At 51.5% G+C, this 22,180-nt stretch overlaps 4 protein-coding genes across 12 annotated transcripts in view; 3 read left to right on the top strand and 1 right to left on the bottom strand.

The window, feature by feature from the left end:
* Positions 1-74: 74 nt before the first annotated feature.
* On the bottom strand, positions 75-7,192 carry s1pr1 (sphingosine-1-phosphate receptor 1). Its single transcript, XM_049731295.2, has one exon. The coding sequence runs from the start codon at positions 1,873-1,875 to the stop codon at positions 853-855; it is 1,023 nt and encodes a 340-aa protein (XP_049587252.1). The 5' UTR covers positions 1,876-7,192; the 3' UTR covers positions 75-852.
* A 167-nt stretch (positions 7,193-7,359) lies between these two features.
* Positions 7,360-9,803, top strand: dph5 (diphthamide biosynthesis 5). 3 transcript variants are annotated; one of them, XM_049731466.2, is made up of 7 exons: positions 7,360-7,644; positions 8,334-8,458; positions 8,529-8,637; positions 8,852-8,972; positions 9,097-9,136; positions 9,197-9,300; positions 9,371-9,803. In XM_049731466.2, exons 1-7 carry the CDS (start codon positions 7,510-7,512, stop codon positions 9,622-9,624), a joined length of 888 nt encoding a protein of 295 aa, XP_049587423.1. In that variant the 5' UTR covers positions 7,360-7,509; the 3' UTR covers positions 9,625-9,803. The 3 variants fall into 3 exon arrangements, with proteins under 3 accessions (XP_049587423.1, XP_049587432.1, XP_049587441.1); XM_049731475.2 differs by having other exon boundaries at positions 7,360-7,575; XM_049731484.2 differs by having other exon boundaries at positions 7,360-7,572.
* An 842-nt stretch (positions 9,804-10,645) lies between these two features.
* Positions 10,646-17,144, top strand: tmem259 (transmembrane protein 259). Its single transcript, XM_049730407.2, has 12 exons — positions 10,646-10,931; positions 11,198-11,496; positions 12,029-12,316; positions 12,786-12,882; positions 12,942-13,052; positions 13,123-13,245; positions 13,328-13,428; positions 13,658-13,715; positions 15,613-15,696; positions 15,865-15,997; positions 16,095-16,194; positions 16,405-17,144. The coding sequence occupies exons 2-12, from the start codon at positions 11,284-11,286 to the stop codon at positions 16,900-16,902; spliced, it is 1,806 nt and encodes a 601-aa protein (XP_049586364.1). The 5' UTR covers positions 10,646-10,931; positions 11,198-11,283; the 3' UTR covers positions 16,903-17,144.
* A 272-nt stretch (positions 17,145-17,416) lies between these two features.
* Positions 17,417-22,180, top strand: part of plppr3b (phospholipid phosphatase related 3b) — a 41,255-nt gene continuing 36,491 nt past the window's right edge. For 6 of the 7 annotated variants that reach the window (XM_049730185.2, XM_068652238.1, XM_049730212.2 and 3 more), the window contains exons 1-2: positions 17,417-17,578; positions 21,883-21,970. In XM_049730185.2, coding sequence (XP_049586142.1) covers positions 21,884-21,970 — 87 coding nt within the window. In that variant the 5' untranslated portion in view covers positions 17,417-17,578; position 21,883. Of the gene's footprint in view, positions 21,971-22,180 lie in introns of all 7 variants that reach the window. The other variant, XM_049730192.2, reaches the window with a different exon arrangement.

Here is a 22,180-nt window from a genome sequence, read left to right on the forward strand (position 1 = left end):
CAAGGTTTTTTCCAACACTGGTCTGGATCTTTGAAGTGTGAGGAACCACGAAGGTCAGACAATTTGATAAAGAGTAGTTTTCTATTTGAGTTTTTTATTAAGTGCTAATGAGGTTACGGAGTCGATCAGTCAACACGTCCCCGGAGATGAAAGCAGGTTACCATGGGAACGCTCCAATTACATAATATAAGGACTTGGAAAAGTCGAGTGACTTCAAGCGAAGCGTCAAATGCTTCAAGACACTGAGAAAACCACATTGACAAAATGAGTTGCGTAACAAGATGTGCCAAAAGGTGTGCAAGAAGAAGAATGGCTCACAAAGTTGAAGAACATTCTCAAAGTGTTGGAGTGACTTATCTAAAGGCGAAGTGGTTCTGCGGACAAACTCCCATGTGGTCGGAGGGAAGGCAGAGGTCAACAGCTCAGTGGCCTAGTGGTAGAGTGTCCGCCCTGAGACTGGAAGGTTGTGGGTTCAAACCCCGGCCGGGTCATACCAAAGACTATAAAAATGGGACCCATTGCCTCCCTGCTTGGCATTAAGGATAGGAATTGTGAGGTTAAATCACCAAATGATTCCCGAGTGCGGCACCGCTGCTCCTCACTGCTCCCCTCTCCCCTAGGGGATGGATCAAAATCACACGGGGATGGATTAAATGCAGAGGACAAATTTCACCACACCCAGATGTGTGTGTGACAATCATTGGAACTTTAACTTTTTAACTTTTAAATTGCTCAGGGAGGCAGAAAAGATGTCAGACCGGGTCCAGGTGCCGGCAGGTTGAGACCGGACGCGGAGGCCAAGGGCGGCCAAGCTTGGGCCAAGGCAGCCTTCCCCCAACGTACCCCGGCCTTTCAGCTGGAGGACAGGGTGGGGTGGATCGGCGGTGGCACCTCCTCACCGTCAGGGCGCGGGGAGTTCTCAGAGCGGCTGAGGCCGAACTCGGCAGCAGCGTGTAGGCGGGCTGATCCGCACAGCAGCGTCTGCAGAAAGGCGCGGCGCATCTCGTTGCTGGTCAGCGTGTAGATGAGCGGGTTGGTGGCCGAGTTGAGGACGGCCAGGGCCAGGAACCACTCGGCCTGGTAGAGGACGGCGCAGCCGTGCACGCGGCAAGCAGCATCCAGCAGCAGCAGCACAAAGAGTGGTGCCCAGCAGGCGATGAAGCAGCTCAGCACCACCACCACCGTCCGCAGCAGCGCCATGGAGCGTGAGGCCAGCCGGCGGCTGTGGCGCCTGCGCACCAGGGCGTAGATGCGGGCGTATAGCGCCACAATGGCCATCAGGATGACGCTGAAGACACTGGTGCAGAAGAGGATATAGGTCTTGTGGTAGAGCGGCAGCACAGTGGAGCAGCACTCCAGCCGTCCAATGCAGTTCCAGCCCATCAGGGGCAGGCTGCCCAGCATGCCTGCCACCATCCACACGGCGCTGATGAGTGGGAAGACACGGCTGGCGCGCCCACCCCCGTCGTGAACCTTCATCTTCACCATGGTGAGGTGGCGCTCCACGGCGATGGCCAGCAAGCTGAAGACGGACGCCGCCAGCGCCACAAACACGGAGCCCTCGCGCAGGAACCACTGGGTGGGCGTCAGCCGGTAGGTGTTGGCGCCCGACAGCAGGATGTTGGCGCCGTACACCATGCCTGCCAGGAGGTCCGACAGCGCCAGGTTGCCCAGGAAGTAGAACATGGGCTTGTGGAACTTCTTGGTCCTCCAGATGGTGGCCAGGACCAGTAGGTTCTCCAGGACAATCAGGCAGCACACCGCCAGGAAGACCGCCGAGTCGGCCTTCAGGCCTGAGGCGCCGTCTCGCAGCCGGAGCTTGCCAGTGTAGTTGTAGTGCCTGGCGATCAGGCCAGATAGGACGGGGTCGGCCATGGCACCCCTTTCCCCTCCTCCGCGCTACCTGCTCCCAAGCGACGCCGTCGTCTCACCTTCACTGCGGCATGACCAGGTCCCGCCGCATCCTGATCGCAGGGGGGGTACAACAAGAAGACGCTGGGCCGAACAGGATCTGACCGGTCGTGATCCACTTTCAAGCAAAGTCAAGACAAGTGGGAATAAAGAGATGTCAAAAAGCCAAAAGAGAGTGGACAAAAAGAGAGTGGACAAAAAGTTCCCATGAAAAAAGCAAAAAGTTCCCACCAGTCAGCCTTTAGCAGGGAGGCTGAGGCGATGACCGGTGAAAGAGACGTGCCTTGTTGTTGTTTTTCATCCAAACTGAAACTGACATATGGTGCAAAAAGCAGCGCAAGATGCGCGATGACGTCACGCGAGCAAGCTTTCAAAGTGCGTAAAAGATGCAGTCTTCTTTTTCCCTTTCGCTTGATGCTCATGGAAAGAAAATGCGCAGCAGCCTCACCGCTCCGCATGCAAGCGCGCGCGAGCTTGTGCCAGGAAGCAGCCGCGCGCACACATGCAGAAGGAGGCGGGGGGCTTGGCCTCAATTGCATCAATCTTCATTGTCTTTTTCAGATGGAGCCTATTAACATGACATTAAAGACTCAATTCAGTATTTGGCATGTATGATTGATGAAAATATGCTGAATAGCAAACCAATTGCCTCAAAATGTGATGAGAATACTTTTATAGGACATGTGTGCTATGCAGCTAATGTCCAAAAGGAGTTTACTCCGGGCTCTCACTTTGCCAATGTTGCCTGACAGTCAGAGCGTATGCGAGGCTGGCAGTTGGACATGTGAGTGAACTTGCACGCTCAGTTTGCTCCTGACAGAGTGAACATGCAGAAAGGGTGGCGGTAGGGGTGCTGGCTTGGGTTCGGGGCTTTGTGGCCAACAAAAGGTCTGAGTCCACATAGCTGAGTGTCACCATGGTAACCAGTGGAGAAGTACAGCAGAAAACCACAAGTTAGGTCATCAGGAATTAGGATTTCACAAGTCCTGGTTGTGGTCCAGGGTTACTCAGGTTCTGTTTCGGGATCTTTTGCAAAAAAAAACCCCACAAAACGGAGAAAATCTTTGTGTGTGCGCATGTAAGCGAATGTGTGTGGGTGGTGATTCATGTCGGTTGCCATGGCATTGCCGTCAATGTAGCAATGAGGGGACATGCTAAGCGCACTTATGGGCGGGGCCACGTAGCAGGTAGGTCACATGGCAAGGTTGATTTGAGCTAGGCCTTGCATGCTGGCAACTTGAGTATTTTTGGTCTCGTTCCGCCACACTCGACGTTGGACATCCGGTCTGGTCCAGCGCGGCTGAGAGGGAGGAGCCAAGGCTGCCTCCAAAGGGTCCTCTTAGCATTCAAGCATGCTCATTCAAATGCAGAGTCCCTCGATGGGCCCCCTTAATGGACCCCCTTTGTCAGCTTTGTGTGGGGCCGCAAAGAGGGAATGGAGGACGGGTTCGCTCTCCGTCCCATCCAGATGTCAGCCTTCCCCTCAACCCCCATCACTCATGAGTGGGCAGCGCTCCTCGACCGGCACACACAGATCAAAGCAACAAAGATTGGGTCAGCGTCGGGAAGAAGTTGCATTTTACGATTCGGCTGCCACGGGTCATGTGATACAAAACCTGCCAAGGGTCATGTGATACAAAACCTGCCCAACCCCCAAAAAAGAATCCAAGAGACAACATTGGCAGGAAAGTGACACAGAACTGGCCCAGCACCAACAAAGCTAGTGGTTGGCCCCCAAAAGTTGGTACCTCGCTTACGCTTCCATCAAACTGATGTCTTTGTCAAGCGGCACCTTCCGCAATAAGCGAAACAGTGTCACGTCTCGCCCCCAACTGCTCCACTATGTGTCTGTCTTGGTTTCTGTCTGTGTGCTCGCCCCTCCCCTCCTGTGTGCCCATGATCAGTGTGATTGTCCCCACCTGCCTCTCGTTACCTGTCGTGTATAAAAGTCCTGTCTGCCCCTCTCTCCCTGTCGGATCATTGGTTTTGGTTTTGGTTTTGGTTGCTGTCGTTCGGTGTTGTCGTCCTGTCTTGGTGCCGTCATGTCCTGCTGTTTTCTTGTTCCACGTCCCGGTCAGTCAGTCAAGTTATTGTTTAAGTCATGTCAGTTTACCGAGTCTGTATTTTGAGTTGCTTCAATAAACCCTGGTCCAAGCTGCACTTGGTCGTCCTGCTCCATGCTCCACAACCGCTCCTGACAGAATGATCCGACCATCACAGCGGCCAGCGCTTGGACCACCCTTCACCACCAGCTCCCGCTGCGACGCCCGATCCACATCCGAGCATGTTCCAGCTCCATGGGCTTGCAGCCGCCATCGGATCTTGCTCCAGCGACGCCGGACTCACGGCCGCCATCGGAATTCCCCCCCGGCGCCATCAGCTCTGCGACCGTCGTCGGACTTCGCTGCCGCGACGCCGGACCCGCGGCCGCTATCGGAGTGCCCCCCCGGCGTCATCAGACTCACGGCCGCCATCGGGCTCCACCCCAGCGTCGCAGGACCCGCGAACGTCGCCAGACATCGAAGCCAGCTGCGTCGGACCCGCGATCGTCCCTGGCTCCACTCCCACTGCTGCGGCGCGTGATGGCTCTTGCCGCCGCGCAGAGCCCCGCCTTCCGAATGTCGCCGATCACTGTACGGACTTTGTGAGTGGCCGCCGATCGCGGTACAGACTTCCCAAGTCGCCGCCCCAGTGCGGTTGTGTTTCCCCGAGTTTCCACGGAGTGCGGTTCTGTTTCCCCAAGTCGCCGCCCGTGTGCGGTTGTGTTCCCCAAGTCGCCGCCCGAGTGCGGTTCGGTTCCCCAAGTCACCGCCAGAGTGCGGCTCTGTTCCCTAGGTCGCCGCCGGAGTGCGGTTCTGTCCCCTAGGTCACAGCCCGAGTGCGGATCTGTCCCCGCAGTCGCCGCCCGAGTGCGGTTCTGTCCCCGAAGTCACCGCCCGAGTGCGGATCTGTCCCCGCAGTCGCCGCCCGAGTGCGGATCTGTCCCCGAAGTCGCCGCCCGAGTGCGGTGCGGTTCGGTTACCCAAGTCGCCGCCCGAGTGCGGTGCGGTTCGGTTCCCCAAGTCGCCGCCCGAGTGCGGTGCGGTTCGGTTCCTCAAGTCGCCGCCCGAGTGCGGTTCGGTTCCCCAAGTCGCCGCCCGAGTGCGGGGCGGTTCGGTTCCCCAAGTCGCCGCCCGAGTGCGGTGCGGTTCGGTTCCCCAAGTCGCCGCCCGAGTGCGGTGCGGTTCGGTTCCCCAAGTCGCCGCCCGAGTGCGGTGCAGTTCGGTTCCCCAAGTCGCCGCCCGAGTGCGGTGCGGTTCGGTTCCCCAAGTCGCCGCCCGAGTGCGGTGCGGTTCGGTTCCCCAAGTCGCCGCCCGAGTGCGGTGCGGTTCGGTTCCCCAAGTCGCCGCCCGAGTGCGGTGCGGTTCGGTTCCCCTAGGTTTTTTTTTTTTTTTTTTTGGGACGTCGGGAGACGTTCCTTGTGGGGGGGGGGTTCTGTCACGTCTCGCCCCCAACTGCCCCACTATGTGTCTGTCTTGGTTTCTGTCTGTGTGCTCGCCCCTCCCCTCCTGTGTGCCCATGATCAGTGTGATTGTCCCCACCTGCCTCTCGTTACCTGTCGTGTATAAAAGTCCTGTCTGCCCCTCTCTCCCTGTCGGATCATTGGTTTTGGTTTTGGTTTTGGTTGCTGTCGTTCGGTGTTGTCGTCCTGTCTTGGTGCCGTCATGTCCTGCTGTTTTCTTGTTCCACGTCCCGGTCAGTCAGTCAAGTTATTGTTTAAGTCATGTCAGTTTACCGAGTCTGTATTTTGAGTTGCTTCAATAAACCCTGGTCCAAGCTGCACTTGGTCGTCCTGCTCCATGCTCCACAACCGCTCCTGACAAACAGCTCGCTTTGCTTGACTTATTTCATTTTGGAAGCTTTCCAAGAGACCGAAACTGACCGAGAGTGCGAGAAAGTAAGACGGGGAAGAGCAGAGGAAGCGAGGAAGAGCATGACAAATAGCGGATATGCACTGACGTCACAGATCGGGGCAGCCATTATTGTTTGGTTGGCAAAAAGCCTCGTCCACTGCCACTAGACTCGTGAGGATGGCGGCCTGGGTGGGTGTCGTGAGTGATTATTTTGTCCAGTTGGACCAAGAAAGCCGCAAGAGATACATTGAAAAGTTGAAAAAATATAACATTCGTGTTGATCCGCTGTGGAAACCAAGTAAGAATGCCACCAGCTCAAGCGTAGCACGAGCTGGGACAGCAAGCGTTTGGTCCTCTGATAAGGCGACTTTTCCGCCAGTAACATATCCAGACATTTACTACTATTTGATAGGTTGTTCAAGTCCATATACCAAGGAAGACCTCAGAGCCTACAAGAGTTTGCAACGATATCGCTACCTGACGGCTGGTTATGTCCATTCCGTTGAGTCACAGCTAGTGGAGCGAAACGGAGAAGATGCCAGCCATGGCAGTACATAATATAATGATAATATATTATAATTGTAGATATGTTAACAATTTAAGTATTAGAAACTAGCAATTGGACAAACATACTGTAATGAAGCTGTGTAATTATGCATTCCTTAGGTCATGGCTGAGTAGCAGCAAGAAAAAGGGAATATCCAATCAATAATAATAAACTTTATTACAGGCTCTTGGCCCACAGGGTAAAAAACAAACATCACATACATTAAAATAAATAAAGAGTACATTTCAAATGTTATGAGAGGTACTCATGCCAGCGTCCTCTGATGGTGGATGTGTACCTTATAGCACTACATCCAGTATACCTCACAGTTGAATGTTGACGTCAATAAAACAAAATTACATACTTCCCACAAAGTGATCTGAGCAGATGTAAGAATGGATAGTTGGCTTCCAAACCTCGGAGCTATTGCGGCCATGTTCCGCCCTACGAAGCGCCGCAACCCAGCTATCCTTTCTGGTCTGGTCCGCAGGGAACGGATACAGCTTCTTGGCATCGCCTTTTTGGAAGCAATAGGCACATCCTATGGCACAACAACTCTTCACCATGGTCAAAGTTGCACCGTAACACGATCTGCCACCGATAAAATGCTAAAAAATGCCCCAGTGCACCTATCTCTAAAGCTCAATTCAGCCTAGGCCCTGTTAGCGTCCGCCGCTTTTTGCCACCCAAACAAACCGTCAGCCGGTCTGTGACGTCACGTGCATAGCCCCCATTAAAAGAGCGCGTGAGAAAGCGGCGGATGTAGCGCAGGAGAGAAAGAAAGCATGAGAGGAAGGGTAAACAGGAGGGACGGTGTCATCTGGCTGACGTGCGGTGAGACAAGGCACTAGTTGTAAATGGGAGTCGCTGATGGTGTGGGGCTGCACTTGCCAGTCATGTGTGCCGACACCGTGATTTCGATTCCCATATGTGACGGTGCGAATGTATGCGTGTGTGACGAAAAAAAAAAGGCACTGGTCGTAAAGGCACCCCAAGTGTCGTGAAACGTCAACGCTTGACGGCAGACGCAAATCAAGCAGGGAGGCTTTGTCAACACGTGAGAGAGAACGAAGACGACGAGGAAGAGTGGAGTGACGTCGGGGATAAAGGTCAAGTGTGGTGCGGTGCTTTTTGTGCCGGTCGTCTCTCCCGGGTGAAATGCTGTACCTGGTCGGGCTGGGCCTCGGGGACGCCACTGACATCACCGTGAAAGGGTTGCAGGTGGTGAGAAAATGCTCGCGCGTCTACTTGGAGGCTTACACGTCCATGTTGAGTGTGGGCAAGGAGGCTCTGGTCAGTTGCTTTTCTCACTCTCCACCCACCAACACACGAAGACATGCATAACGTTTAGAGGGAGAAAGCGCGCTACGCGTCCACTCGAATGTGTCGAGGCGGTGAGCACCAGACGAGGCTCACAAACAGTCGACGAGAGCACCAGTGCTTCCAACGTGGAGATGCCAACGAGCATGTTGCGAAAAGAGACCCCTTGAAGTTCCTCGGTAGGCCCTTGGATCACTGATTGCTCGTTTAAACGAGACCCGGTTTAACTTCCAATCATAGAAGGTAAATCATTGTCGTCATGCGCCACAAAAGCAGACTTAGCTTCAAAATTCCACATTTGCAAACATCTGCTCATTCGTCAGCAGATGTTCCCGAGAAAACCAGGAGCTGAATTTCCATTGACGTGTGTTCTGCCCTGTCGCTTTGAATTAGCATGAAGCGACGCAAATTTCAATTTGGTCCAATTATTTTTCTCCCTAATTAACGGAGAAAAAAGTAATAGGCGATGGATTTGTGTGTTTTCTTGAATGGTTATTTCGTCCTATATGTCACATTAGCCGCTTTACATGCAGCTTTAATATCACGTAAGCTTGTTTGATGCCCCCCACCCCGCCCCTTCACTAACGTCAACAAACAGCTCGAGTGCGACGTGAGCCTCTTTGATGCCGTTAGTGCGCTAATGGGCTCAGGACGTTTTTCAGGAGGAGTTTTACGGGAAGGAGCTGACGCTGGCCGAGCGAGATCTGGTAGAGCAGGAAGCCGACGAGATCCTGAAGCACGCCAAGGAGACGGACGTGGCCTTCCTGGTGGTGGGCGACCCCTTCGGGTGGGGGACCGTAGCCAGACACCCGCCTGTCACGTAATGGGCCTTCTCACGTCTGCTTTTTGATCGTCAGAGCCACCACTCATAGCGATCTGGTCTTGAGGGCGGTGCGCGCCGGGATCCCGTACCAGGTGGTCCACAACGCGTCGGTCATGAACGCCGTGGGCTGCTGCGGCCTGCAGGTGTGCCGTTCCACTTTGGAATCTGCCACCGGGTGCCGACCGGTCCGCGTTGAGCACCCACCGGCCTTTGAATGCTCACAAGCAAAATGTGTTTCCATTCGTACGGTCTGGGCCACTCCTGAGTTAGGAGTGGCTGGTGCCTCCTCACCCTTGTGAATAGCGAGGCTCGGAAATCGGCTTCATGAGCTCATATTTACGCCTGTGTGTGCGTCAGATGTACAACTTTGGAGAGACGGTGTCGGTGGTCTTTTGGACCGATTCGTGGAGACCCGAAAGCTTCTACGACAAAATCCTGCAGAACCGAGCGGCCGGCCTGCACACGCTCTGCTTGCTGGGTAAGCTCCGCCCGCTATGCTAATATACGCGCCGCTCTAGAACTGGCCCAGGGATGGCGCATGTTAGCATTAGCGCCTCGCCACGCAGCACCTGACTTGCTTTTTCCCCCCCGCACTTTTGCAGACCTGAAAGTGAAAGAGCAATCGTTGGAGAACTTGATGAGGTAAGCAGAGTGATGACTCTGTCATCGACGGGCCAGGATTGATGGGCACTGTCGTTTCAGAGGCAAGAAGATCTACGAGCCTCCGCGCTTCATGACCGCGGCGCAAGCGGCTGCTCAGCTGCTGGAAATCATCAGGCGGCGGAACGAGTGTGGCCAGGATCCTGGTAAGTGATGGCCGTCGTGCCACAGCCGCCTCCCCGACGGCCAGTCGGTGACACGCGCTACCGTGCGCAGGTCTGACAGAGGACACACTGTGCGTGGGTGTGGCCCGACTGGGCGCCGCCGACCAGGAGATCCGTACGGCCACCTTGGCGCAGATGAGCTTGTGTGACCTGGGCACGCCGCTCCATTCGCTGGTCATCATCGGCAGGCTCCACCCCCTAGAGGCCGACATGTTGCGTCTCCATGCGCGAGACTGCGACGCCACCCTGACGCACCTCCGACGCGTCCAGGGCTCCGAAGACACTGCGGCGCCTGGATGTCATTGACAACTTGACACACACGGGGCCCGACAACGACGACCCGGCCGGTGCCCTGCCAAGCTTACAGAGGCTGAGCCCGACTTTTTTCAATGAAAGCAGCACAGTCTTGTTTTTGACCCCAAATATTTGGACATTTGTCCACGGAAATAGGAACTCAAATAAAAAAAAATACATGCATCATTCAATTGGCTCCACTCAGCCAAAAGCGGTGGCACTCTGATGACTTTGGCGTTGACAGAAGAAGAAGGAAGCTGATGAATTGACATCAGGGTGCCCATGGGCCGGGTTTGCCACGTCACGCGACCTAAGCCAGAAACGGGCGAGTCGTGTGATTCGTAACGCGAGTCCAAGGGCAGGTCCCTGGATGTCAATTTCAGGCGATGCTGCTCCATAATGGCAAAACGGGCGGGTTCACCAAATCTGACATGAGCCAGCACGTGTGTGTGGGGGTCCTATTGTCAAGGAAATGTCCTCAAAGTGGATGCAAGGACCGGCCATAGGTTAGTTTTAAACAATGGCAAATTCACAAACATCATTGGATAATGACACTTGGAAATAACTGAGTACATTTTATCATGCTAAATGAGGGTTACCAGATTTGGGTTTCTGAAAAAAAGGACACCTTTTTGCTACTGGTTGGAGCGCTGGAATGGGGGCAGCTGTTGGTGACAGCACTGGAGTGGGGGGGGGGCTGTTGGTGAGAGCGCAAAATCCCGGACAATTTTGAAATTGCCCCCGGACATTTTTTTTCAGGTCTCAAAAGTAGGACACGTCCGGTATAAGAAAAGGACGTCTGATCATCATAGCTAAATGCAGTCTTCTCCAATTTATCGATCGATAAACCGATAAAATAATGGACCAAAAATATGACAAAACGCGCGTGACACAAATCTTTGCTTGCAAACTTAATAACCATCCATGATGAAAGGATCCTATCTTTCCTACTTAGGCGTGTGTACTTAACATGAACACGTCCGGGTTTCGACTCCACATTTTGGGAACGCCGTAGTTCCGGTAAATTCACGTACTTCCGGTCTGCAGCGTTTGCAGTCAGTTGAGCTCACCGCTCAGAAATGTCGGAACTTTAGCGTCTCGAGTGTGATTCGAGGTTCTCTGACCATTCTCGGCGGACTTACTTGACTTGTTTCCCTCGCTACGTGTGGCTAGTAACGGCTGAAGTAAGCTAAGAGAAGCTAAGCGTGTTAGCCGACGAGCTCGCGTTTGACGGAATCCGCTCGTCCGTTCCCGTAGTTTGGTGAAAACCTGGGGAAGAAATCTCAAGTATGCGATCTAATGGGCACTGCCAATAACAGGTAAGTGCGTATGCGGATCCGGTGGAACGTTGTTCGGAGGAGCGAGCCATAAGGGGACACGATCGAACCGCTGGATGTTGAGTCAGGCCTGACTTGGTTCCGCCATCACGAAAACAGACCCTTGCAGAGGTCACGTGATTTGTTTGCATTGGTCAACAAAGAAATGTTTGACCACTTTGATTTTATTCACTCGACAACAACTAACTGCACTGTGTGAATTGCCGTCATCAGTTGCGTGTACTTGCCTTGTCCAATCTGTGTTGTAGACCAAAGACAGGAAGAGGATCGCAACTTGATGCCATGCTAACCTAGAATCGTCCGGACGCCGTGACGTTACACCCCCGCCATTGAGATGTCTGAGAACCAGGCCAACAACAACAACATCCCGCTCAACAATAACAACATGGGGCCTAACAGGATCCGGAACCCCAACATCAACCAGAACCCCCTCATCAATGTTCGAGACCGCCTCTTCCATGCACTCTTCTTCAAGATGGCCGTCACTTATGCCCGCCTCTTCCCGCCGTCCTTCAGGAGGGTCTTTGAATTCTTCGTGCTGCTCAAGGTGACCTCACTTGACCTTTCACCCTTCTTCTTATACATAAAAACAAACCGTAGTCGTAGCGCTGTACTTAAAGGACTAATAATCATAATCCGACATTATTCCTTTTAAATGAAAAAAAAACGGTCGTTGACTCTGAAACACACCTGCCAAGGCGGTGCTGCTGTTTTTTTCTCCAAAAAGCAAGCGGTCACACAGTCCTTTTGTTGGTGGCGGCAAGTCGTGTGCAGTTGCGCTCCGAATCCAACTTGCTAGTACGACGAGCTACACACAGGGATTCCCACTAGTATTCCAGTCAAGCCAAGCGCTCGAGAAAGGGGAGCACCGAGGCAGGCAAAGTGGGCGACAAATTGGAATCTCGCCGTCGCGGCGTGCTTGATGGCTGATGGTTGAATGTGTCAAAGCCCAAATTAGAACAAAAAACAACCGCGGCCGTCAGTCTATCCGCTTTGTCGGCGAGTACGCTCGCTGGAATTGCTTTCAAATCCCGGGCGGCGGCAGCACTCGTCATTCAAACGCCTTTGCTGGTCACCAGGCTCTCTTCGTCCTTTTCATCCTGGCCTACATCCACATTGCCTTCTCCCGCTCGCCCATCAACTGCCTGGAGGGAGTGAGGGAGCACTGGCCCCGGGACGGCATCCTGCGCGTGGAGATCCAGAGGAACTCCAGCCGGCCACCCGTCTTCCTGCAGTTCTTCCGCTTGCAGGAGGAGGGCCGAGGAGGGGGGCCCGCTGTTGCCGCGCTCAGTCTGGCAGCGCTGCAAGAGGAAGAGGAGGAGGAAGACAAGATGATGCTGGGAACGTTTGACAACAGTTCGGTGCAGGTGAGCCTAAGACCAACTGCTCGCTCGCGCGCTGCCGCTGGATCCCCAAATTGGGCTCACCGGAGCCCTTCTGACACAAAATGGTGGACTCAAGATTGTGATCATCTTTAGAGTTAGGACCCAAAACCAAGATTCAAACTTCATTAGATTTGACACACACTGCTTCTGTTGACCAGTCATTCATTGATTTTGTTTTTGAGACAAGCCACGCTTCGGCCAAGCAACTATGAGCGTCACCTGCCGCTGGTTTAAGCACAACCGACCTTGCCCGAGAATGACGTTCGAGCGGCGCACAATCTGAGTGCCACTGAATGAGGAAGCGCTCTGGTAGAAAAGCGCGGTCTTCCAAACGGGCCCCTGCTCTCGTGTCAATACGACAGGGGAGCCAAAAGGGGCTGCTTTACATGGCAATCGGTATCGGGCCGACCCCGCGGCAGCCGAAGTCTGAGCCCAAATGTTCCGCCGGCAGTTTGAGCTGGACACCGAACCCCGTCCGGAGCTGCTGGGAGGGGCGGGAGGCAAGGCCAACAAAAGCCAGGACCTTTCCTTCAGTCACTCGGCCAAAGGTGGGTGGTGTGGCTCGGCCTCCCCGCTGGCCGCTCGTCATGACACTTTACTCCCGCAGCCTGGCCTCAGGAGGAGTACATGGTGGAATATTCGCTGGAGTACGGCTTCCTGCGGCTGTCGCAGGGCACGCGGCAGAGACTCAACATCCCGGTCATGATCGTCACCCTGGGTGAGATGCCGTTTGGTAATGATCCACCCCCTCCACCCGCCAGTGAGCCAAACGCCGCTTTGCCTTTCAGATCCCACCAAGGACGAGTGCTTTGGCGACAGCTTCAGTCGCTTACTGCTGGACGAGTTTTTAGGCTACGACGACATTCTAATGTCCAGCGTCAAAGCGCTGGCGGAGAATGAGGAGAACAAAGGTGACGGACGGATGGAGGTGTGCACGGCCGATTGCCATGTCGAGTTCTCAGCGATGATGAAGCCTCGTGTGCTTGTGCCAAGGCTTCCTAAGGAACGTGGTCTCTGGAGAACATTACCGCTTTGTCAGCATGTGGATGGCCAGGACCTCCTACCTGGCTGCCTTCGTCATCATGGTTATCTTTGTAAGCCCACGCCGGTCCGTCCTAGTCTAGCCAGTCCGTAGCTAGTAGAATGTCACCACTTTTTCTTTCTTTTGGTCTGGAACAGGGAGGCATCCCTTTTTCTGTCTTTCTACCAATTTTTTTAAAGGAGGGAACTGCGGCGGGGGTGGGGGGGTGCTTCCAGCTTTCATCTTTTGTTCTGGCTTTGAGTGGTCAGCGGACAGGAAGTGACATTTGTGCTGTTTTTCAGACTCTGTCGGTGTCCATGCTGCTCAGGTATTCTCACCACCAGATCTTCGTCTTCATCGGTGAGTTGCTCTGTATGAAAAACAAATGCATTCTATACACGCTAGAACGGGTCGGGAACCTTTTTGACTAAGAGAGCCATAAAAGCTAAATATTTGGAAATGTGTTTCAGTGAGAGCCATATATTTTAAAAGTAAATTCAACTAAATGTCAGTATAGTAAGCCTCTGAATTTACTATTTTAAATAAAGTTGTTATAATACTCACTATTAATGCGACTTCTGGTGCTGCATAGATTTGCTGATGTCTTTGTAGTCTGGTTGGTACTTGGTGAGGTTAACCTTTCATCCGTTAAACGTGATCGTAGATTGTTCTTGATGTTGATGTTTTTTTTCATGATGGTACGATCATGAGCAGTTCTTGTCGACAGAGGCATGTCTTGTATCCGTTTGAATGTCTTGTCTTTGTTCAGAAGATCATCAAAACGTACATTGGCTACATCCAGCATGAACGTTTTAGCATACTCGTCATTTGTGAATGGTTTTCCGTTCCTCACTATTGCTAAAGATCCAGCAAAGCTAGCGGAATGATAGTCACCTTGCCGGGTCCATACGTGAAATTGCTGCTGGCTAGCTTGCACCCTGCTCTTGGCACGCTTTCTTTCTGCTGTCTCCCGCAGGGTATTTTGATGCAAAGGTAGCATGGCGCGTGTCAAAGTGCTGCTTTACATTCGACCGTTTCATTGATGCAATTTTGTCATTGCAAATTAGACACACCGCAGAACCTGCTCTCTCCACAAAGGCAAATTCTTCGGTCCATTCATTCAGAAATGTACTTCATTGATGCAATTTTGTCATTGCAAATTGGACACACCGCAAAACCTGCTCTCTCCACAAAGGCGAATTCTTCAGTCCATTCATTCTGAAATGTACGATACTTGTCATCTTTTTTTCTTTTCGTCATCTTTGTCGAAGGGTTAGCTTTGAGCTAATGACTGAGCAGATTGATTCAAAAGGGGGCGTACCTGTAGGTTATTATCCAATTAAAACAATGGACAGTAGCTGCTCCTGAGCTAGTGATCGAGCAAACTAATTCTAAAGGGGGCGTTTACCTGGAGGTTTTTATCCAATTAAATCAATGGACAATTGCTCCTGCAGCCAACTGCAGCCCGGAACAGGATTTAGCCGCGGAAAATCGATGGCTGGATTAAAACATGTGATGTTTTATCTGAAGAGCTGAGATCTGCGAGCCAGATGCAATCATCAAAAGAGCCACACCTGGCTCGAGCCATAGGTTCCCGACCCCTGCGCTAGAAGGTCAAGCTGCCGTTCCTTCCAGTGTACCCGCCTCGGCCACCAGGCGGCGATACAACGTAGTCTTGCAGACGCAAGCTACTTTTCTGATCTACCTTCTCATTTGGAGTGGACAAAGAACACAGCATCACCCTAACTAAAATAATGGCCAAAGTTGTTTTTTTGTTTTTGTTTTTTTTTTTAATTGAAAAGCGCAAAAAACGGCGCAAACACGGATCATATGCATGACTAATTTCAGGTAAGGGCCATATTGAATGATGTAGCGTTTTTTTCCAGAGGTGGCCAACATCCCAAGGAGACTCTTTTTTGGGGTGTCAAAGGGTGACTTGAGCCACTGTTTTCAGAGGGCGACAACCTGCTTGTGAATGTTGTTGTATTAACTGCTGTCCCACCGTTTTAGGCTCAAATAGCCGTCTCTTCAAAAACTACAAGCAAGCACCAGCATGAGCATATCAATGGCATCACACGTAGCAATCTTGAGCGCACATTTTGAAGCTTTTCCACTCCCAGTTGAAGTTTATGCAAAACATCTGGTTCTCAAAAAACACTGGTCGGGTAGCCCGTCGGCTCGGACGTCTCTCGGTGTGACGCAGCAGCCCAACGCACAATATGTTTTCTCTCTGGGTTCGGCACCCGGCTCGTCTCAGTGGACCTCCTTCAGATGTTGGAGATGAACATGACCATCGCCTTTCCGGCAGCACCCCTGCTCACCGTCATCCTCGCCCTCGTCGGTGAGTTGACCCACCGCCGCTAGAGGTGGAGCCGTTATTTTGTCACTGCCGCTCGCCGGAAGTTTTCCGCTAACTTGCCGCAAGCTCTGGATTTTGAAGCATGCCAAAGCGTATTGTGACTCGAGAGAATGACAACTTTGCCGCTGTGCCTTCCTGTCGTATTGTCAGGTATGGAGGCCATCATGTCTGAATTTTTCAACGACACCACGACAGCCTTTTACATCATCCTCATTGTGTGGTTAGCCGATCAGTATGACGCCATCTGCTGCCACACCAACACCAGCAAACGCCATTGGCTGAGGTGAGTCGCCCAGCGTCCGGTTGGCACCACCCTGGCTGGCCCGGCACCACCCTGGCTGGCCCCTTCTCCACCAACCCCCCTCCTCCTTGCCTTTCAGGTTCTTCTATTTGTATCACTTTGCCTTCTACGCGTATCATTACCGCTTCAACGGCCAATACAGCAGCCTGGCGCTGGTCACGTCCTGGCTCTTCATCCAGGTCAGTCGTCGTGGTTGCCGCTCGTCAGCTGAGGCCCGCGCACAAAGATGAAAAGTCAAGCGGCGCTTGACCAAGCTCGACCGAGAGGCGGCGAGGCAGGCGATGAGGCTAGCGACACATCGCGCTGATGAAAAAAGACTTATTGCAAAAGAAGGGAGGCCATATGGCCCCACCTACTGCTAGCTAACTCCGTTGTTGTTCTTTTGGCAGCACTCCATGATCTACTTCTTCCACCACTATGAGCTGCCCGCAATCTTGCAACAGATCCGCATCCAGGAGATGCTCCTGCACAACCAGCAGGCAGGTAACGCCAACCAGACTGCACTGCAGGACAGCCTCAACAACAACGCCACCGCCGGGCCGCAACCGCCACTGGCGGAGCCCGCCGATGCCAGGCTCGTTCCGGTCTCCTCAGTCGTTCTCCGGCCGCCGCCTGAAAGTCCAGTGGCGCCGGCCTCCACTAGCGAGGTCCGCTCTGAGCTCAACTGGGTTGCACAGACGGCTGCCATCATCACTGAAGCGCTGGCATCCTCCGGCCAGGAGGGCCCAGCCGACGTCAGCCGTGTGGCCGACTTGTGGATGGCCGAAGCCAGCCGAGAGGGGGGGCCAGGCGAAGAAGGCCAGCCTACGGTCGGGGAGGCAGGAAGCACCACCCCCATGACCCAAACAGACTGCAGTGCGCAGCAAAGCTCCACCTGCACATCTTGAGGTGCTGGCCAAAGCGGAAGATGCCAATCATCTCCAGCTGCAGGCTGCTGATGATTAGCTCCAATATGAGCAACATCATCATCAATAAACACACATTGAAATGCTCAGAGATATGTTCGGTCACCATGGAACCTGTGGCCTCGCCAGACTTCGATAAGTGGCCGGGGCCACTGCCTACCTGCCAAATGCGTTTCAATGGGACATTGGTGCGCTTTATACATTAAATGACGTCAGGAAATGCCTTCCGATGTACACAATTGAAAGTGGACTCACTCCCCACACACGCACGCACACTTGTACTCGTTTTTCCTCGACCCTAGCTATTTTGATTCCCTTGTCAAACAAAGCATTGGCACCCAACACGAGACCTTGTTTTAGTTTTGTTTTTTCCACTTACTGACGTCACGAGATTATTTGATCATGTGAAATCTCGTCGCTGTAATCGTTGCGACGTCAAGAGTTTGGCACATTTTGTAACAAATGAGTGGCGTTGGGCGTTTTATTTTCGCCAATAGCGTCGCGACATTTAACTAGGTAACTGGCGCACGCGTCCATGTGACACTGCAGAGCGCGGGCGCGTGCATATTCCTCTTCACGAGCTCTGCGGACAAGACGGTCGTGCAGGCGTTTCCCTTTGTCTTCGTGTGTTCAAGGTGACAGTGGAGCATCTGATCAGGTGAGGCGCGTGACCCCGTTTGCGCCGCATCTTTCTTTCTCACTGCACTAAGCGCGCGCGAGAGCAACGTACTGCGTTTCTAATACATACGGGTGAATTCAAGCAAAACTGTTTTTCGGTAGGCCAGATGGGATCTGAGTCCAGCTGCTGTGATGACATGACGCACGTGGATGGGTGTATGTAACCTAAGCGTGTGCGTACCAGCGACAGCTCGTCCAGTGTTCTGGGTTGCGATACAATACTGTCTACGTGGTGTGTTCAGATCACATTTGGGTCTTTTCCATATCAACGGTGGACACTAGTGATTGGTTGATGAGTCGTCGTGAAGCGTTTGGACACATTGCCAAACTAATGATACTGTGTGACTGCGTGCTGACACTTGCTTGACCTTAAAGGGCTAGAGACACCGGTATATGTATAAATCGGTTTTAGTTAGCGTATGGGCTTATAAATATAAATTGACGCTCGAATCAACGAAAAGGAAGCTGTTGCTCTGAAAAATATTTTAATTTGCCGCACAGACGAGTTTGACTGCACCGAGCAGCCAGCCGGAAGTGACGTGTCATGACGTCTCAAGTTGTACGCGTTTAGCTTCAGTGAATGTAAACAAAAAGAGAAGAGGGGCCAGCGCGGAGATGTCGGGCCAGGTTTGCGGCCAACCCAGCTCGCCTAGCCGTGCCTTCCATTGTCCTGGCGTACATTCGTTCGCGGGACGACAAGATGGGTTGAGTTCGCCTGATAGGATCCACGAACCGGACAGTGCGTGCCTGCTGTGTGCTCGTGTTCACAGTGGCCTGGTTGACTGTCATCTTTCCGGACTCTGCTGTGCATCGGGAGTGGCTAGCGTGCTATCACTCTTATTGTTCATCTTCTTATTTTATTTTTCCTGTGTTGTTTACTTGTATGTGCGTTGTGAACTCTGTCTTTATCTTTCCGTACTCTGCTGTGCATCGGGAGCGGCTAGCGCGCTATCACTCTTATTGTTCATCTTCTTGTTTTATTTTTCCTGTGTTGTTTACTTGTATGTGCGTTGTGAACGCTGTCTTGTCACCCTGGGATAGTGAGAAACGTAATTTCGATCTCTTTGTGTGTCTTGACATGCGGAGGAATTGACAATAAAGGAGACTTTGAGACTTTGAAAAGCATGTCGAAGCGTGACGGGAGGGGCACAATTCAGAAAACGTGCTCAGCTCGTCCAAAAAATGCGATTTAAGAAATAAAATTAAAAATGCGCCTAAAAAGATGTTCATTTCTTCATTCGCAGTGGTCAACTCGGCACTCTACTCTTTTTACTATGCCAACCTAACCACAGTGACGGGAGAGGCACAATTCAGAAAACGTGCTCAGCTCGTCGAGAAAATGCTATTTAAGCAATAAAATTAAAAATGCTTATAAAACCTAAACCAAACGTTGCAGGTGGTCATGTCTTCATGTGCCGAGATCAACTCGGCACTCTAAAGCCCCCAAGAGCACTTTTTACTATGCCAACCTAACCAGAGTGACGGGAGGGGCACAATTCAGAAAATGTGCTCAGCTCAGCCCAGCCCAAATGAACTGCTAGATTCATCATATTCTGCGTCAAAAGAGGTTTCTGAATCGGATAAAATGATAAAATGATGCTAATATTGCCGCTAGAAACGGAGCTGTCGCTATCATCTGCCATGTTGTTTGGGTTTGTTGACGTCCAGATGTACAACTTGTGACGTCACAGTAAAGGCACCGCCAGTTTGGCTTCGTGCGGGACCCGATCGATAAACTGGTATTTCATTTCAGCTTTATTCTTAGTAATCGGTGTCCATTTTTAATTTCCAATGTGGCAAATGTGTTCACTTTATACATTCTATCAAATTCCGTTCTAATTGAAAAAAAAAAGGGATGTCTCTAGCCCTTTAAATATACTACAGGCAACCTAGTTGACAGACTCAACTGACACTGATTTGATGACCTAGTATACACATTAATTAATTTAAGTATGATTTATGTTGTATTCTTTCACATATTTAAATTTAAAATATATTTTCCTTTTTTGTTACAGTGAATCAATAATGTGAACATGTATCATAACATGAAAATCTAAGTGAACGTGTTGTGAAAGAGGACGCTTGTGTGCTGGGATTTGTTTTGTACAAATTTTTATTTAAAACAATAAGTTTTTCCAATGTTTTGGCATTTAGCCTGTTGTGGTTTTTGGACACAGTTTCTCCAGCCGTTGAAAACACCCGCTCACACGGCACAGATGAGGCTGGAGTGCAGTGTAATGGGCCTTTTGATTGTCCCAGTGTCTGACTTGGGGCTGCTCCATAATTCTTGATAACTTCCACGTTTAATCGCAAAAGATCAGATATTGTTTTGGCAGATCCATCCCGTTGACAATGCGCTTCCTTTAACAGAGGTTTGGCGCGCTTCCTTGACAGGCGATATTGCTGCTGTTTCGGTCACGTGACTTCCTTAAACCGATACGCGCTCCGACACAGGGCTTCGCTCTATGAGCTCGGCACATGCGCCGACGCATCGGTGTTGCAAACGCAGTTGCTACATTTGCCCCCTAATATAGCATGTAATAAAGACCCCTTGTTTTTAGATGTGAATATTTTGTGTTTTCTGGTCTCTTTTAAGTCCTAAATTCAAAAAGTAATTGATTTAAAATGTTTTAGGCCATGCTGTCACAATTTAGGATTTCAAAAGGGGTGCCATGCTGTCAGTAAGCTTGTGATCAAGCTGAATTCTTGCCGTATTTGTGAGTTCACAAAAAACACGAGGATCTATGGCGGTAGATTGGGGTCAAAAGTTGTGTACTTGGGAAAAAAAAACTTGAATCTGAAAATAAACAGGGCGGTTCGGTGACGCACTGGTTAGCACGACCGCCTCACAGTTAGGTTCGATTCCACCTAACTGTGTCTGTGGAGTTTGCACGGTCTCCCCGGGCCCGCATGAGTTTTCTCTGGGCACTCCGGTTTCCTCCCACATCCTCAAAACATGCTTGGTCGGCAGATTGAGCACTCCAAATTGCCCCTAGGTGTGAGTGTGAGTGCGAATGGTTGTTCGTCTCTGTGCCCTGAGATTGGCTGGCAACCAGTTCAGGGTGTCCCCTGCCTATGGATGGATGGATGGACAGACGGATGGATGGATGAAAATAAACGTGCTGAGCATAAAACTTCAAAAATAAAACACTGTCTTCAAATTATAAATACTTGTTTGAAAGTTTTTTTGAGTTGAAAATAGTTTTGCTTTGGCTTGGTCAATATTTATTTTCAGGTTTCACCAACTTATTTTTCAAGATTTGAAGTCTTTTTAGTGACAAGTTTTATATTTACAGATCACCTTCCCCCCCCTGGCGCCCTCAATTACTGCGTGTATCACGTTTCTTTTTTTGGACACGCACACACACGTTCATATGATTGATTGATTTGATTGATTGAATATTTATTGATCTCGGGGGTGGGGAAATTCAGGCCCCAGCAGTATCCATACCACAGAGTTGGTATACAAAAGACACACAGATGGCATGAGCGCAACTCAATAGGCTCTCATAAGGCTGGCACACAACGGCGCCAGAAAGTGCGAAAGATAAAAGCCATCAAAGCAAAGGAAAGCAAAGCAAAAAGACAAAAGAAAAAAAGTAACAGCGACCAACCAGCACCCCTCAATATCAGAGAACACCCCAAAACACACAAACAGGTGTAAGGGCAGTCCAGTTCAACGGCGCCCAATGGACCGTGGTCGTGAATCGGTGAAAACATCACGAAGCAGGCAAACGTGTGAGCAGCGACCTGGGCACCCAGTCGGGGCACGTGCAGATGGTCACCACGGGGCTAGCACGGCGAAGGTCGTTGGTTCCGACGAGCACGAGGGAGCGGACTCCCCACAGGGGTCGCGGCTGCGAGGCCAAGGCGAGGGACCCGGTCAGGACCGGCCGGATAAGCAGGAAGCCGTCGTAGAGTTACGCCGGTCTCGACCGATGTGCGCAGCTATCCCGGTCCCGGGGGAAAAAAAAAAAATATCCGATCCAAAGCGATACAGAGGTAGAAGGCACCAGCATCGCCGAATGGACAAAAAGGCAGAAAGAAAAAGGAGACAAGAAGAAAATAAAGAGAAAAAGTGAGAACACTGCTGGGAGGCTGCCACTCACATCGGCGCCATACCAAAAAAAATTATAATAATAAAAAAAAAAAAAAAATATGCGGGAATCAAACTCACGGTGTCGGCACACAAGACAGGCAAGTGCACCCCGACACCATCAGCGACTCCCTGTTGTTTCGGTTTGCCGTGCACTCGGCTTGTGACGTCGTGTTTGTGTGTTCCAGGATGATGATGAGTTCGCCACCCGACAAGATAAAAAAGAAATGGTACAAGGCCAGTCTCACCCTCTTGCCATGTTTCTACTTTGTCGAGGTAATCGCACACACACGCACACATGCATGCATGCAGTTACAGTATCTCACAAAAGCGTGTACACTCCTCTCGTGTCTGCAATGTTTTAATTATATCTTGTCATGGGACAACACTGAAGAAATGACACTTTGATACAATGTTAAATAGTCACTGTAGAGCTTGGATAGCAAAGTGAATTTATTGTTACTTCAAAGTAACTCGAAATACAAC

This window comes from Syngnathus scovelli, chromosome 10 (genome assembly GCF_024217435.2).
Source record: "Syngnathus scovelli strain Florida chromosome 10, RoL_Ssco_1.2, whole genome shotgun sequence".
NCBI classification, from domain to species: domain Eukaryota; kingdom Metazoa; phylum Chordata; class Actinopteri; order Syngnathiformes; family Syngnathidae; genus Syngnathus; species Syngnathus scovelli.